Here is a 16,535-nt window from a genome sequence, read left to right as displayed (position 1 = left end):
ACGTGGGGGTCGTCTATTTCCGACGCGGAGTCAGCTGCGAGTATGTCGTGTGCATATGTTGTTGTTGTTTGTAGGTAGGAAGTGCTGAGAAATGAATGAAAAGCTTTGGGTGATAAGGTGGCCTCTAGCGAGGCTGACGAGGCGAAGTATACCTCAGTTAACGAACAGTACCGTGTAAGGCTGTGAAGGAGTGTAAGGTGCTGGGTCCGACGACGGCGGAGGTGGCGTGAAGGTGCACGGCGAAACAGCTCCAGGGTTCGGCCAGAGCGTGCCGTAACGTTATGATCTGTGAGGGACGAGAATAGCACGTGAAACAACAAGATATTGAAACGAACTTCAGAACTCAAGATTGGGAAGGCTGCGGAGAGGGATCCTCCGTCAACGAACCTCAGCGAACGTCATCAGTAGTGATATACCGTACTTTAAACATACTATGCAAACAGCCCAACCCAAGCCAACTGAATGGCACCGAAAGTCTTTCAAATATTGCCGCCCAAGATCCATCCAACACTCCCTTCTCTCACACCATCAACGCCACGCTGTCTGAAACACCCCTTGGTTCAAGCAACAATCTCACATCAAACACCATCACCCTCCACTTTCAACACCACTCATCACCAAAACGCATGCCCCAACCACCACCCCGTCGCAATGCCCTCCCCTACCGACTCCTCCTCATCGTCCCCGTCTTCCTGCCCTGTGCCGGCCTCTCCACCCGCCCCTGATTCGTCCGCGGCCGTCCGCCTGTGCCTGCGCTCCTGCTCTGCTCCCGGCTCATTTCCTGCTGCTGCTGCGAAGCGTGAAGGGCCTGGGAATGGTTGGCGGGGGTCGGGGCGTGGCTGTGACGGAGACCGCGAGGGAGGGAAAAAGACTGTTGTCCTTGTCTCTGTCCTTGTCCTTGCGTCTTTTGATGATGATGGGGTTGGCGAGAAGACGTGCGAGGAGGGATTTGAGGTTGTTGGAGTTGGAGGTAGTGTTGGGGTTGGTATTGCATCTGTTGCTGTGGTTGCGGAGGAGGATGGGTGAGTTGCTGCATCCATTGCTGTTCTTGTGGTTGCGGCATGGGCATGGGCTGCGGATCGAATGCCGCCTGGAACATCGCGTCCTCAGCAGTCGGCCATCCATAGGCAGGAGCAGGCGCTGTGCTGCGCCGTCCTGGCGCCATGCGTGGCTGCAGGCCGATTGCGAACGGCGTGATAGGCGCACTAGAAATGACCGGGAATGGAGCAGCGCTAATCTGACTCACTGGTATGGTGGGTGACGGCACGACTGGCGAAGGCGGTCCGGAAGGGTTGGAAGGGTGAGCACTGCTATCCCCAGTCATAGAATTCCAAGCAAAGGGTCGGAAGGTAGGGTATTGTGGTCCACCGCTGAACTGCAGTCCCGGGTCCTCAAGCAGGAACATGCCTGTGCAACCCATAACAGTGTCGCCGCCAAAGTCCAGTATCGGTGCCGTATCTGGAGACATGGCAGGCGCTGGTTGCGCGAAGTCGCTCACTCGTCTACTGCTATTCGCGCGCTCCATTCGACGATTGTTGATCGGTTGCATAGCAGCCCAGATTCGCCTCACCGCCAGCTCGGTGAGCTTGTGCACATTATTCTCGTTGAGCTCCTGAAAGACGCCGTACGCTTGGTCGACGATCCACATGTACTCTTCGTTGCCGGACTCCCAGGCGTCGAGGAGGATGATCATGGCGGCGTTGAACGCTTGTTGGACCATCGTCCAGCAGATCAGAACGGCTTTGTTGCGGTGGTAGAAGAACATTAGGGTTTGAAGGATGGAGAAAGATGAGTTGACAACCAGTGGGCGGCCGCGATATGGTAGACGGCGAGTGCTGGGTTCGTGCATGCCTTGGGTCTCTGACGAGCCTTCAGGCTGGGGTCGGTCGATGCGTTGGCGGTTGAGGAGGATCAAAAGCGATTGCACCTTGGCATAGAGTGCTAGAACGGTGTCAGCAGTGTTCGCGTTTGCTTGACGGCTCGCTAAACTCACAAGCAGACAAAGTCTCCAACGGCCACTCCGGCAGCTGCGTCGAAGTCTGCAACCAGCTCTCATTAAACTGCAGCGCCTCCGGCATCGTCTCCCACAGTCCAATCAGCTTATCAGTGAACTCATCGATGCGCCGCACATTCGTCATGTCATTCTGGCTCAGCACTTGTCGAGCGAGCACGGTATACTCATCCATAAACCGACTGAGCCTCAGCATCGTCGTGTTGGTGGTTGAAATCTCCGGCTGAGGACAGTCTCCCATCCCAGATATGCCGAGCGGTCGGCCGAGAGTGATGGAGTATTGTTGGTCCATGTGCAGCATCCACCACCAGAGTGTTTGTCTAACTTGGCTCTCTCGTAGCGATGGTGTCGGGTCCAGTAGGCTGGGATGGCGGTGTAGACCGATCGAATGTGCGAGTCTTATAGTAGTGCCAAATAACGTCCAAGCATCCAGGAAGCGGCCACTGTTCGTAAGATAAGGTCCCATCATGATGAGAGTCTGCAACCCGAGAAGTGTTGGTCTGCTCATGAACGATGCGTTCCGAAGAGCCTGCATGCTTGCCGTGACTGTCGCAAGATCAGCAAGAATTGAAGTGAACAGCAAAATGGAACATACTGTAGATCTCCCGATGATCCCTAGTCTCACCAGTCCACTGCCCACCATTCCGATCATACTGCCCCATCTGCAACCCCGTCGCCAGCGTAGCGAATATCAGCGCCAGCATGTCCGGGAACAAGTTGGCGTTCCGCTCGCGGTCGGCCAGAAACCTTTCGACCTCTCGCTTCGTCACCTCATCCGGCATGTGTGGGAACGAGCAAGCTTGAGCTCGACGCTGGAAGAGGTCGAGGCAGTCGAAGAGTTCTTCTTGCTCGGGCAGGAGGTCCAAGAGTTGTGCTGTGCTGGCGTACCGAGTGACGACTGGGAAAGGGTACGTCGTTTCTTCGGGGGCGTACATGTCTTTACCCTTCGGCATCGGATGGGTGAGTGATTGGGCACCGCCCATGTGGAAGCTGGCAAGCTGTTGGCATGTTAGTAATAGTCCCTCGTCTACTTCAGACAAGAAGGCAAGGTCGTACCTCATGAACAATGGTTGCCAACCCCGGTGTGCCAAAATAGAGATTGTCAAATCGATCGTGAGCTTTGAAGCGGCGTTGACGAGGAGCTGTCGCCCTCGAGGCACCTCTAGACTCCCGTCCGTCATCGTCGTCCTCGTCACCAGAAAGCTGCGAGCGTCTGCTGTTCAACTGCTCCTTCAACTTTGCATTCTCCAGTCGAAGCTTCTTAATCTCGTACGACTGCGTGATCGGTCCATACTCGTTGCCTTCTCCCACAACGAACTCGCATTCCTTTGGATGTCCACGGGCGCAGCAGGCTGAACATGGCTTTGTGCGGTCACACTACATCGATCGTCAACGTCGAACATCAATGTGGACGTCAATGTCTCACCATACCTTGACCTTCCTGTCCCTACACTTCGTACAAGACAGCAGCTGCCGTGAAACAGGCTTCTTGTTCTTCCCCTCGGAGCTCGCAACGACAGGTGAAGGGGCCGAAGGTCCATTGCCCGCCCAGCTCGACGACATGCTGCACGAGCGACCCAGCAGAAAGGAAAGTTTGACATCGGCGATTCCATCAAGATGGAGGAGGAGCAGATCCCTAGATAAGCGAGGAGCACGACATGCCACGTTAACCATGGCCCTGGATACCGTTCAACGGCCCTAGAAGCCATATCGTGCCCCGGGCGAGAGCGTCGTCGATATACACCCTGCAATCGCACGCCTGCATGGATCGGACAGCGGGTATCTCGAAGATCCCCACAGTGAGGCGCTCGTCCAGCGTATCGAAACGGGCGGACATCAGGAAGCCATTCTTTCCCTGCTAGAGAGTGTGGCTAGCGCCTTTGCACGGATCTGGTAATCGCATCGTGATGTTCTGATCGCTTCGGATAGGCTGCAGGACGGGTCGACTAATCGACCCGCCTACTGTGCAGATGAGCTTGATCGAAAGGCGCAAGGCGCATCCTGACGGGGAGGAGATGCCGGGGACTTGTGGACCTCGCCATGGCGCCCTCCATCCGCAGCCCGCGGTGGCACAGCCAATGTCGTGGATGGTGCCAAGTGCATTGCGTGCCGTGCTCGCAGTATAGAGGTGATGTCAAGGGACGTATGGCGCGGGTCTCAGCGCCACGGTGCAGGATGGGTGCGTGGGCGCAGATCAAGTTGCGCAGGCTCCGCCTTAGATCCCAGCAACCGGTGTTGGGCCTACGCCTTTGGCCAGATCTTGGATTGACAGCACCGAGGAAGTGGTAATGGCAATGCTTGTCATCATCTAGGATGTCACCCGCGTCTTCGCCTAATTCTGCCGGACCGTAGCGCTGGGTCTGCGCCGTCATTGTTAGTGCTTCACAATGGCACCTATGATGGCCGATATCAGTCCTTTGGCGAAGCACAGGACGAAACTGTAGGTACGTGATATGATCCTGCCTGCGCTTTGCAAGGATCCATTCCAGATGGCGAGCCAGAGGACACACAGTAACCCCCACGTCAGGACACCAGAAGCGCTCTTCGTCGTCTAATGGGGCTCCATTCGTCCATCTAGACAGGCCTGCAGCATTGGAGCCGATGATGAACAACGCACGCCTAGAATGTGGACATGAATGTGTCTCATCCTACGAACAGTTGTCAGCCCATCGACACGAATTCTACCGAATGGTCGAGCGGAAGAGAAGCGATCAACTGTCGTGGCTTTCACGGCGGTTGGGGCATGTTCACGAAGTGTCGTCGATGGTTAAACCCAATCACGCCTAGTTGCATAACATGTGCAGTAGAGCGAGATCGATCCCAGATTCAATGCCAGATATTTGTCATTGTCAAATCAGTAAACTGTCCGTACGGTCGGTCCGGCAGCCGGCAGCGACCCTGCTAAGTGCTGCTCGTGGGATGCCGTGTCTCAAGCGTGGAGTAGGGCCGTCCAGGAATAGAGCATATCGCAGTCGCCGAGTGCAGAAGTGCTTGCATGTCCTACGCAATGGTGAATCGGTACTCCGTACGTCTCCCGTAGAGCTAGTGACGCTGCTATCGCCCATGCCTGAAGATTTGGAACGAGATCTAGCCAGCGGTGGTTTACCAAGATTCAGCATCTCGCAGACAGGCCTGCAGCGATTGGGGGTGGCAGCGCTTGTAATCCTCCATTGGGACGACGTGGAACAGGCGTGGCGGGGTCCGCCAGTGCCACGGTAAGCGAACATGCATAACGGCCTCCCCGGTCTTGCGGGCGCCTCCTGGAGTCTTCAGATCTGTTCCTGGCTCATCACGGCGTGAATGGTCGAATCGAATATCATGTGTGACTTGCATGTCGCGATCTCGGTAGGTATCTGCAGTCTACCATCATCACGGGAACCTCGTGCGAACGGAGATTTTCTTGACCAGGTTTTCACGCGCTGTGCAACGGGGGATGTCGTGTGGATCGGCGATGGCATTTCCACTTTCGCTTCGTTTTGAAATCGGACGACAAGGGTCGTCTGGCCTCACCTTTGCAGCATCACTCCGACAAAGACACAATGAATGTCAGCAGATCCGAATGCCAGATCACGTGTAGCCTCACGTGGAGGTGAATGTTCGGGAGAGTACAACGATAATCAAGGTTGGTGCCATGCAGTGGTGGCTTCTTGCATATTGAAGGCACGACCAGAAGCAGACCCATTGTCATATCAAAAGACATAAAACTTTCAATACGATAAAAAGCTACCGGCGGGTAACACATATACGTCAAACAGCAAGATGTCGGATATCGACCAGCTGTCTACTGAAGACGAAGCTTTCCTACGGCCATACCTCCCGGACGATGACGCGATCTCTAAGAAAGAACGACCATTCGTAACCTTAACATACGCCTGCTCCTTGGACGGCATGATCTCACTCTCCCCAGGCGTACGGACTACCCTCTCAGGCCCGGAGACCAAAAGCATGACGCATTACCTACGAGCGCACCACGAGGCTATCTTGGTCGGAGTAGGCACAGCCATCGCGGACGATCCAAGTCTGAATTGCAGATACTCTCGCTCTTCTAGCTGTCCACCTCAAGGTCTGCGGCCGGTGGTACTTGACCCGACTATGCGCTGGGATGTAGCGGGATCGAAGGCAACCGCACTGGCATCGGAGGGCAAGGGAAAGGCGCCATGGGTCGTTCACGCCACGAGCGTGCTGGATCAGAATCCAGAAGTAGCTGAGCAGGCCAAGCGCTTGTTCGTAGGCACAGATGGCCTCTGCGACGAGCACAGTGGCGACCGAACAGCTTCAATCTCTCGTCTAGAATGGCGCTCCATCCTCAAAGCGCTGTACCAGAAAGGCATTCGCAGTATCATGATTGAAGGCGGGGCTACGGTTATCAACGATCTACTGCTGCAGCCAGAGTTGGTCGATTCCGTCGTTGTGACGATTGCGCCTACCTGGCTGGGAGAAGGTGGAGTGACTGTCACTCCTGCGCAGCAAACTCGTGATGGGGTGAGAGTCAATGCTGCTCGGCTGAAGGAGACCAGCTGGAGGCAATTTGGCCAGGACGCTGTCTTGTGCGGTCGGCTTGAGTGATGGGCTGGCGGTGCTGGGGGTGTGGAATTCGTGCTTGCGGACTAAACTCGAGTCCGCTAGCCGGGAGTGTGTCCTCTACACATCGAGCAGATCTGTGAGAAGGCATTGTCCTACTCCATGTACGTGACCGTCTTCAGCTTCAAGAACTCCTCCATGCCCCACTGCGCATTGAATCGTCCCTGAACACCAGTCAGCAAATCATTCAGTCACGAAAGAAGTCCAACTTACCCATCCAGACTTCTTAACACCCCCATGCGGAAGCGTAGCCTCATCACTACCACACCAGTCAGCCGATCCCCACCACCCACAAGATAAGACCCAACTTACTGTACAGTCATACTGTTAATATGCACCGCCCCAGATTCTACTTCCCTCGCAATCCTCAACCCTCTCCCCAAATTCTCCGTAAACACCGCCCCGGAAAGCCCATACTCGGTATCATTCGCCACCTCCACGGCCTCCTCATCACTCCCCACCGCAATCAACGACACCGAAGGCCCGAAAGACTCGGTGTAGAAGATATCCATCTCCTTCTTCACATCCGAGATGACGACCGGGCGAATACGGTGCGCGCTCTCCTCCGAAACGTCGATGTCGCCGTGCAGGACTCTGGCGCCTTTGGCTTCGGCGTCTTTGAGCAGTTTGCGGTTCTTCTCGACGCCGGAGGAGGCGATGAGGAGTGGTGCTTCGCCGGAGGAAGCGTAGACTTTTTCCGCGGCGTTTGAGAGGGCGTTGGCGAACTGGTCGAGGATGCTGCGGTGGACGAGCACGCGCTCGGTGGCCATGCAGATCTGGCCAGCATGCAGGAAAGAGCCGAGCGCGACTTGCATGGCGGCGTGCTCGATGTTGGCGTCCTCGCAGACGATGGCGGAGGCTTTGCCGCCGAGCTCCATGAGGACTGGTTTGAGCTCTTTGCCGGCTTTGGCGGCGATGATGCTGCCGGTGACCGTGCTGCCTGTAAAGTTGACCTTTCGCACGGCGGGGTGTTCGATGATCCTCTCCGTCACCGCCGCCGCGTCTTCTGTCCGGTGGTAGATCACACTCAATACGCCATCAGGCAAACCAGCTTCCTTCATCACCGAGCCCAACGCCCAGAACGTCCGCGGACACAGCTCAGACCCCTTCAGCACCACCGTATTCCCCGTAGCAATCGCATACAAGAACGCCCTCGTGCCCAAGATCAACGGAGCATTCCACGGCGCAATCCCAAACACAACCCCATACGGCTCCTACCCCCTCATGCGTTAGCACCATCACCACCAGCCCCCTTCGTACACGAGAACGCACCTTAAAAACAAACGCCCCCTGCCCCTCCCCCTGCACTCTCGGCACTACCCCCTCCACCCCCGCCGCCCGCCCCGCCACATCGCGAAAAAACTCCGCCGTCCCGACAACATTGAACTTCGTGAAAGCCTCCAGCGCCCCGGTTTCCTGCATCATGTATCCAGCAATCTCGTCGCTCCTCCGCTCAAAGACATCCGCGGCTTTGAGGAGGATGGAGCGGATGGTGGCGGGTTTGGTTTTGCGCCATGATTTGAAAGCTTCTTGGGCGGCGGAGACGGCTTCGGTGGCGAGGGAGGGGGAGATGGAGGAGGAGGACCAGAGGGTTTTGCCTGAGGATGGGGAGGTGATGGGGAAGGTCGTGTCTGTTGTTGTCTCTTTGCCGCCGATCCAGAGGGGAATGGGGGTGGAGGTGCCGTTGGTTTGGCCGTTCATAATGGTGGTTATGGAGCGGGAGTTTCTTGACTTGGAGGGACACAAAGGCAGCGACTTGTAGAAGTTGTACTTACTACCTGAGGGAGGCGAGACGGTATACAAGTACTCACATATCCTTGTCCCTGCACACCAATAGAAAGACTGAAGTATCCTGGGTCCGCAAGGACCGGCAGTGGAGAGCGGAATCCGAAGTGCGTTGAGTGCAGGTGGACATCGGCTTGAAAAACTGCCGGGCTGTCTTCGGCAGAAGCGTAATCCACCACTTCACCAACCATCTACACATGAGGCTTGGGTGCTTGGTGAAGTATCGACCGTTGGATTCATGACTACATATAGATACACATCCCATCACCACCCTTCCCATCCCGCCACCAGCTATCCAACATCCCCTCCCCCTCCAAGCAGAGTAGAGATGCACTCATTCACACCAACCCCCCACCATCCACCCCCGTAGACCTCCTCCTCTCAAGCCTCCTCTCCACCTGACACGTACAACCCCCCCTCTCCAACAAACTCCCCGGCCCATCTTTGAACGCCGCTCCAACGGCCACAGCAAGCGTAACAGAAAACTTGATCCAGAGCAGCGGACTGTGTTTCGCGCGGCGGCGATGCGGACAGCGCAGCTTATGCGTTGCGCGCTTCTTGCGGAGAGCGGAGGAGGGGTTGGGAGATTTGCGTGCGGGGGAGGGCTGGAGGGTCCCGTAGGCTAGGTTACTGTCTTCGGTGGGTGTGTCCGGGCTACTTTCGAGAAGGGAGGATGATTCTTCGGTGTAGTTAGGGTGGGTGATGTCTTCGAGAGCGCGGCGTCGAGCTAGTGGGCCGAGAAGGGCGCCGACGAGCCAGTATTGGAAGTTGAGAAGGGTGCGAGGGATGCGGATGCAGGCTTGCGCTGTTCGGACGAAGTGGCGCGCAAGGTCGACTGGGGATCTCCAGAGGTCGGAGAACAGGAAATGGAGACGTTCGAAGATGGAGGCGGAGTATATTGCGGGCGCGCTCAAGTTAGGAGAGCTGGCTCTCCGCCGCCGTGGCCGTACAAGAGCTGTGGATGCGGACGCTGCTCGGTGTTCCAGCACTGGGATGTCATGTGCATGCGTGAGGGTGCCGTGGATGAGTGTAGTGTCTTCGCCGAGCGCACTTGGGACGTCCGGCGCAGCACTTGAGCTTGGGCGGGAGCTCGATATGTCTTGTCCTTCCACAAGTAGTTGACTGCTCGCGTCAGAGTCCTTAATCCATGCCGTCGAAAGCTCTTCCATGAGGTTTCTTCCTCTCATGGACCCTAGGGAGGACAAATCTCGTGTTACTGGCCGTGAGCTGGGCGAAGAAGACGTATGGAAGCTCATAAGTGTGTCTTCTCCACAGTCCTGCAGAGGCTCATCAGGGGAAAACGGCGACGGGTCAAGAGCAGCCAAGGTCTCGCCATTCGCCATCGTAGAAGCTCTCCTCCTCCCCAGCAACGGACTATGACTCCCATGAGAACTCAGCGCCGGGTTCGGGAAGAAAGCCGGCGTGGTCTCACTCCGCTCAAGCCCAGGAGCAGACGCCGTCGGGAACTGATCGCAACGCGACGTCGAAGGCAAGATCAACGGCTTAGGTCCCATGCTGCCCGCGCCGAATCTCCGCATCCGCCTCGCAGGCTTCGAGCGGTGATGAGGCAGCGGTGGAGGCAGCATCCATGGATTGTGGTTCGATGGGCCTTCGAAGTTCTCGGCTGAGGTCATACTATCGCCGGCGACTGAGGCTTCGCTGAAGACCGATTCTGCTTCGGACATGTAGTCTGATTGCTGCGAGGAGATGTCTAGGCGGCAGACCGATTGCACGGGGGATGCTGTCACCTCCGGGCTGTAGTTCGTGAAGCTCAGAAGCGGTGAAGGAGGCTGGGTTTGCGGATGCCGCTCGGGAGAGCCCAGCAGTGAGCTCGCTGTTGGAAAGCGCGGTAGCATGGACTTGGGTCGTGCGTGCTTCCTTGACCGTCCCGGGGTCTCAGCATGCAAGTCGATCTTCGAAGGCGAGGCGGCCAGCAGCTCGGACATGATCTCGATGCGCCGCTCCAGATTCACGTTCGCTGCTTCGGCAGCCTCCATACTCTGCGTGGCGGCTGCGACTTGTGTCTCCAGCTCTCGCATCCGAAATTGAGTCTCCTCGTAGTCTTGCTCGAGAGTTCGAAGTCGACCTCGCAAGTTCGTTTCCACCTCAGCATGCCTGTCCACCTCCTCCTGTACTCGCTTCTCGTATTGAGTCTCCCAATCCTCAACCTCCTTCTGCAATACCCGCGTCTCGGCGTCCATCGTCCGCATCTTCGTGCTCTGCTGTCTCGTAACAGTAGGCGAGTTGATCCTCGAGAGTTGCGATTGTGATGCGGCTAGCTCGGCCTCCAGATGCTCAATGTACTTGCTCGTCTCCGAGCTCACAGACCGTCGTTTGTGAGCCACCTTTGGCCTTGTCTTTACACTCCGCTGTCGTACGGTCCCATTACTCTGCACCCTCGAGAACGGCGTAGTGGCATACGGCTTCTCGGCGGGCGAGCCATCAGAGTCACTCCACTTAGCGGAGCTTATCCTCGGATTCGTCCTCTTCCGCCTCGTGATGGTACCATTGCCGATGTCCTGCAGGATCCCACTCGAAACTCGCCTGTTGCTACCGGGCGTACGTACATCTTGCATTAAGGGTGGTACATTCTCCGTGCCAGACGAAGCCTCGTACTCGCCCCCTGCTGACCACGTGCTCGAAGGTATCGATTTGGGCGTGAGTTTCCTGGTGGCTATGGTGCCCCCTCTGAAGCCAGCATTACGCAGCTGCAGCTTCCTGGCCTGTCGTGATCCTCCGCTTCGGCGTAGTCGTTCTGCGGCGTCGGCATCGTCGTGGTCGTTGTTGTGGTCGTAGTTGGCCGAGCCGAATGCCGGCGACAGTGTGCTCATCCTTCCAGTGTGTTATTGGCCGTCATGTCTTCCAATCACGACGGTAGAGTGCATGCAAGATAGCCGCCCAAGGAAGCGCCTACAGGATCATGATCATAAGGGTCCTGCAGGTGAATGGCTAGAAGTGTTCGAGAAGTTCACTTGCGCTTGTTTGCCAGGAGACAGCCGAGGTTCTGCCGGCTGAGGGGCAACGGCCAACGGCCAACGACGCATCGTGAAGACCCCATCTCATTCACACAGAGAGACAAACTCTTGAAAGCACGCCAGTGTATCATCAACCGGGGCACTGTGGTACTGATGTCGCAGGCTCGTCTTTCACCAAGCACCACAAGGTAGTGGTATCAACATCTCCGTCAATGTCAAGACTTAGGTGAGGCGAGGTATGCTTCGATGTTGTTGGCAACAGAGATGCTGCTCTCGAGACAAGATGCATGCGTCTAGTCTCCATTGAGTACTGCATTGGTCTCCAGTTAAATATACTCCGCGGTATAGTAAAGGGCCAAGTCATCTTCTCGTAGCCAACTCCTTTAACATTACATGTACCTTACCTTACTCCAACCCCACCCCACATGATGCCAGATGAAATCATGACGGAGGGTCTTCCACATGTCTTGTGCTCCCAAACCTATACTCTTCCTACATCTCTCACATCAAGCCAAACAGTATCAACATCTCATCCACCACACCAACACTTCCAAACTTAGCGATTCACGGAGAACCAGTACCAACATGTCTTCGTAAGCACACCTTCTCCAACCGCACGAACACCACCATCCTAACACCCCTCCAGCACAGGCTCCGACGCCAAAATCTCCGGCACCAAGATCGAACCCCTCGACTCCACCGACACCAAGCAAAACCAGCAGCGCGACATGGGCGGCCAAGGCGTCGCCGGGTCGGACAAGAACATCGACCAAGCGCGCATTGGACCCGTGGGCGGGAAAGGTAAGCCTGTTCACCCGTCCCTCCCCACCCATCCTCACCTTCCTACTCCTCCACGTCCTTCCCTTCCCTACACAGCCCTTCGGTCTGTGGCAGTGCTGATATGGTTTTCTATGCAGGCGTAGGACAAAACCCAGCACCCCACGACGACGTCCAAGGCGTCGTCGGCCGCGACGCGAACGTGGAAAAGGTGAAGATTGACCCGTTGGTGAGTCAGGCGGAGCAGAGCACAGAGCAGCCGGCGCCGGGGCTGAATGATGAGAATGTGAGCGCGGCGAGAGTGGCGCCGTTGGGAGAGGTGAGGGAGGATATGCCGCAGAATCAGTAAGGAGGAGATATAGGAGAGTAGATGGAAGAGGAAGGGGAGAGGTGGTTGTAACAACAATGGATTGATTGTGCTGTAAGATCGTGAGATCGGGGTATCTTCAAAAAGAAACGCAAGCTATGCATGAGGGTGCAACGGGATGTTGTCTCCTTCGTATTCTCGCCTTCGCTTCAACATTCGTGATATAAAAGGCGGCGGTGCCATCGACCTCTTCGAGATGGCCCCATCTCCGCTGCTCAGGCCGCATGCAGTTGAGCAGAGAGCCATCTGGGGATCTGCGGCCTCCTCTTCTCACTGTCACCGTGCCATATTCGCTCTTAATGCGACTTCCACCGAGTCAAGACGCAGTAACCCATCCCATCAGACACACCTTCAAAACCACGCCAAACTCCACAGCGCCGGCAACTGCGGCCACCTCTCCTGCCACTCCGCCAGCACCTCGGGCACCCTCTCATCAAACCCCATCCTTGCCCCCGCATCCCCGCGATCAAACCCCCCACCCCCACCATCCCCCCTCGCCTCCCTCGCCGCCTCATTCAATGCATCCGCCAACTCCAGTATCGCCCGTCCCCCAATCAACGCCTCCTCATGATTATCCTTAATATCCACATTAATCACATGCACCGGGCGGTTCAACGGCGCCCCTCTATTCAGCAGATCATCTAACACAGCGTCCCAGCACCTCTCCTCGCACGTGATGACTACATCCACCACACCCGCTTCTGTCCCGGTGTAGCCTTTGTCCGCGCTGTATTCCACCTCCTCCCCGCTCCGTTTCCCCGTCCGAGGGACCCCGACGCGCCATTCTTGCCACCGTTCCGGGCCCCATTTGACGCCTTTGTTGCGCTCGAGCATGGGTAAGATCCCGTTGGCGCGGTAGAGACGTTCGTCCTTCCCGCGCAGCTCGTCGTACATGTTTGCATATGAAGAAGTGCCGAAGCTGTAGACGTTTGGTTGGTTTATCGACGGTCCGGGCAAGCGGACGAGCGAGCCGGTGCCGAAGGAGATGGTGGGGTAGCCGCCGGGGACGGAGGGGGTGGTGGTCAGGCGCAGGTGGGCTTCCATGCTGCGGTTGTTGTTGGAGGCACAGACGGTGCAGAAGCGGAGTTTGAAGGGGGAGGGGGTGTGGCCGGGTGCGGGTTGTGGGGTGGAGGTGGGTTTGGGCGGGGAGGAGGAGGTTTGGCCGTCGATGGGTTGCGAGGTGCTGTCCGCCGTTGCTGTTGGTGGGGTGGGAGGGGCGGGAGGAGGTGGTGCGGAGGAAGGAGGTCGGCGGCGTGGGTCGGTGGCCATGGTGGGAGAGGTGATGTTGTCCAAGGGAGAGGTGGTAATGTTCCTAGAGCTGTTGTTCGAGGGACAGAGTGAAAGTTGGTGTGGCTTCTTCACAAGGCAATCCAAGCGAGGCGCTAGTGCTGCAGGAACGGTCTGGGGAGACGATCACATGACATCACTATTTGAGAGACCATCTCTCTTCTTCTTCTCAACACTGTAGCATTTGCCACGAATAATCATTCAATCCAGTGCATGTTGCGCGCGCTCTTCCGTCCAGCGATAAGCAATACTCGCATCAGGATTGTAACACCGCGCTCACCAACAATGGCAGGCATCAAACGGAAAGCCACCTCTCCTGTCCGACCATTGCCATCCAAGAAACAGAACATCAGCCCAGATAGTGACGGTCAGGCGAACGACTTCGACCACAGCCGGATCGCAGAGGAGTACGGCATCATCAACCGCGAGTTCTACCCAGCCGAGATCAGCAATGAGCGTTGTGAACAGTACAACAAAAACGAGATCCCTAGACCGATCAAAGTGCTTGAATCCACCATCAAAGAAACCCAAGACGAGCGCGCGAAGATTGCCACTGGAGACTGTGTTGTCCACTGGTTCAAGCGCGACCTCCGGACCAGCGACAACGTCAGTTTGAGCAAAGCCAGCAAGAAGGCCAAGGAGGGAGGCGTGCCGCTGGTGTGTATGTTCATCGTCAGCCCGCAGGACTATGAGGCGCATCTTACCAGCGCCCCGAGGGTGGACTTTGAGCTCCGGACGCTGGAAGTGATGAAGGCTGATCTTCAGGAGCTGAGCATCCCGTTGTATGTGGCAACTGTCGAGAAGAGGAAGGAAGTGCCTAAGCATGTCCTCGAGAAGTGTCAGGAATGGGGTGCGAAGCATGTCTTCTGTAACACCGAGTACGAGGTAGATGAGTTGAGACGGGAAGCAAAGCTCACCAAGCTGTGTCTCGAGAACGGCATCGACTTTAATGCAGCACACGACGATGTGGTCGTCCCTCCAGGAGCACTTATGAGTGGCAGCGGCAACCAGTACTCTGTCTACTCCCCCTGGTACCGGGCATGGGTCAAGCATCTGCACGACCACCCTGCCCTGCTTGCCGAGGCCGAATCAATCTCTCCCAACCCAGCCTCCGCCAAAGAGACCTTCCAATCGATGTTCTCCACCCCCATCCCCCGCGCACCCCCCAACAAATCCCTATCAGACGAAGAACGCACACGCTACGCCCACTACTGGCCCGCCGGCGAGCACGAAGCCGAGAGTCGACTGCACCGTTTCATCAACGAAAAAATCAACAAATACAAAGAAACCCGCAACTTTCCTGCCGCCAACAGCACATCTCTCCTCTCCGTCCACTTCTCCTCTGGCACCCTCGCAGCCCGCACAGCTATCCGCATCGCTCGCTCCGCCAACAACGCCCAGAAACTCGACGCCGGGAAAGCCGGAATCGTGGGCTACATCTCCGAACTCGCCTGGCGCGACTTCTATAAGCACGTGCTCTGCCACTGGCCCTTCGTCTGCATGGGTAAGCCCTTCAAGTACGAGTACGCGGACATTGAATGGGAATACGACAATGAGGCTTTCGCGCGCTGGTGCGAGGGCAAGACGGGTTTCCCGATCGTAGACGCAGCGATGAGACAATTGAATGAGATGGGCTATATGCACAACCGCTGCCGCATGATCGTCGGCTCCTTCCTCGCCAAAGACTTGCTCATCGACTGGCGTTTGGGGGAAAAGTACTTCATGACGCACCTCGTAGACGGCGATTTCGCCAGCAACAACGGCGGATGGGGCTTCTCTGCTTCGACAGGCGTGGACCCGCAGCCGTACTTTCGGATCTTCAACCCGTTTCTGCAGAGCGAGAAGTTCGATGAAGGAGGGGAATATATTCGAAAGTGGGTGCCGGAGTTGAAGGGGGTGGAGGGGAAGGCGGTGCATGATCCTTATTCACGAGGAGCTGGGAAGCAGGCGGAAAAGGCAGGCTATCCGAGGCCGATGGTCGAGCATAAGGAGGTCAGGCAGAGGGCGTTGGAGAGGTATAAGAAGGGGCTGGGGAGGGGGACGGCGAATGTGGGTGGTGGTGTGCATAACTGAGATGGTCAATCAAGCCCGATGATACTGTGAGGCTATGGCTTTGCGGTTGACAAGATCGACCGGCAACCAAGGCGTTGCGGTATGAGCCCAATCGAGCAGAACCCTTGTCGTTGGCCGAACGTCCGCAGAGTCTCACGAGCTGTGTTCAGTCAGCTTGTTGTCATCGGCTGCTTGAGCTCGGTCATCCGCTTTGCTTGCACTCGAGGTGAAATCGATTGGAACGACGTTTCAGGCGCTCCCAGTTGTAACGTTGACGGCATACAATGATGAGCGCCAACTCATTCGGCCCTTTTGTTGACACGTTGACGTCGATAATATTCAAAGCCATTGAACAACCGCGGACGATAAGCTTCACAATCTGAAGGCGGGGCAGACGAGATGAGGTCAGTGAGGGGCTTTACTTTTTGACAGCAACAAGATGGAACATAAGACAAAACTCCAATCAACGAGCACAACAGTTCGTGAAACGCATCGCATGATGAAGGCATTCGACAATGCTTGACACGGCAGATGGGGCGAGGTCAGCACAATGCTGAGCCTACAGACGCGGTTACATAAGATTCTGTCACCACTCTCCGTGCATGCCACCTGCCCCACCATGAGCTCATAAAAACCTTCGCTGGTGTGTTGTTCAAAAGGCCTTCATCGTTTCATACCACTCCCTTTCAGTCCATCTCCA

The 16,535-nt window shown here is 56.5% G+C and overlaps 7 protein-coding genes across 7 annotated transcripts; 3 read left to right on the top strand and 4 right to left on the bottom strand.

Moving 5' to 3' along the window:
• Nucleotides 1–661: 661 nt before the first annotated feature.
• On the bottom strand, nt 662–3,574 carry LTR77_008739 (uncharacterized protein; the record flags this gene model as incomplete). Its single annotated transcript, XM_064805969.1, has 5 exons — nt 662–1,941; nt 1,994–2,557; nt 2,607–3,009; nt 3,068–3,388; nt 3,443–3,574. 5 exons carry the CDS (start codon nt 3,572–3,574, stop codon nt 662–664), a joined length of 2,700 nt encoding a protein of 899 aa, XP_064655828.1.
• Nucleotides 3,575–5,770: 2,196 nt separating this feature from the next.
• Nucleotides 5,771–6,577, top strand: RIB7 (2,5-diamino-6-(ribosylamino)-4(3H)-pyrimidinone 5'-phosphate reductase; the record flags this gene model as incomplete). The annotated part of the gene is made up of 1 exon (XM_064805968.1): nt 5,771–6,577. The coding sequence occupies one exon, from the start codon at nt 5,771–5,773 to the stop codon at nt 6,575–6,577; it is 807 nt and encodes a 268-aa protein (XP_064655827.1).
• A 110-nt stretch (nt 6,578–6,687) lies between these two features.
• On the bottom strand, nt 6,688–8,293 carry LTR77_008737 (uncharacterized protein; the record flags this gene model as incomplete). The annotated part of the gene is made up of 4 exons (XM_064805967.1): nt 6,688–6,756; nt 6,806–6,851; nt 6,905–7,806; nt 7,865–8,293. 4 exons carry the CDS (start codon nt 8,291–8,293, stop codon nt 6,688–6,690), a joined length of 1,446 nt encoding a protein of 481 aa, XP_064655826.1.
• A 422-nt stretch (nt 8,294–8,715) lies between these two features.
• LTR77_008736 (uncharacterized protein) lies at nt 8,716–11,208 on the bottom strand (the record flags this gene model as incomplete). The annotated part of the gene is made up of 1 exon (XM_064805966.1): nt 8,716–11,208. One exon carries the CDS (start codon nt 11,206–11,208, stop codon nt 8,716–8,718), a length of 2,493 nt encoding a protein of 830 aa, XP_064655825.1.
• Nucleotides 11,209–11,937: 729 nt separating this feature from the next.
• On the top strand, nt 11,938–12,478 carry LTR77_008735 (uncharacterized protein; the record flags this gene model as incomplete). The annotated part of the gene is made up of 3 exons (XM_064805965.1): nt 11,938–11,945; nt 11,999–12,153; nt 12,270–12,478. The coding sequence occupies 3 exons, from the start codon at nt 11,938–11,940 to the stop codon at nt 12,476–12,478; spliced, it is 372 nt and encodes a 123-aa protein (XP_064655824.1).
• A 369-nt stretch (nt 12,479–12,847) lies between these two features.
• On the bottom strand, nt 12,848–13,765 carry SSU72 (RNA polymerase II subunit A C-terminal domain phosphatase; the record flags this gene model as incomplete). Its single annotated transcript, XM_064805964.1, has 2 exons — nt 12,848–13,121; nt 13,143–13,765. 2 exons carry the CDS (start codon nt 13,763–13,765, stop codon nt 12,848–12,850), a joined length of 897 nt encoding a protein of 298 aa, XP_064655823.1.
• A 303-nt stretch (nt 13,766–14,068) lies between these two features.
• PHR1 (DNA photolyase phr1) lies at nt 14,069–15,856 on the top strand (the record flags this gene model as incomplete). The annotated part of the gene is made up of 1 exon (XM_064805963.1): nt 14,069–15,856. One exon carries the CDS (start codon nt 14,069–14,071, stop codon nt 15,854–15,856), a length of 1,788 nt encoding a protein of 595 aa, XP_064655822.1.
• Nucleotides 15,857–16,535: the final 679 nt, after the last annotated feature.

This window comes from Saxophila tyrrhenica, assembly GCF_035928015.1.
Source record: "Saxophila tyrrhenica strain CCFEE 5935 chromosome Unknown scaffold_15, whole genome shotgun sequence".
Lineage (NCBI taxonomy): Eukaryota > Fungi > Ascomycota > Dothideomycetes > Mycosphaerellales > Extremaceae > Saxophila > Saxophila tyrrhenica.
The sequence above is the reverse complement of the archived record's forward strand: the minus strand, read 5'-3'. Positions and strand labels throughout refer to the sequence as shown.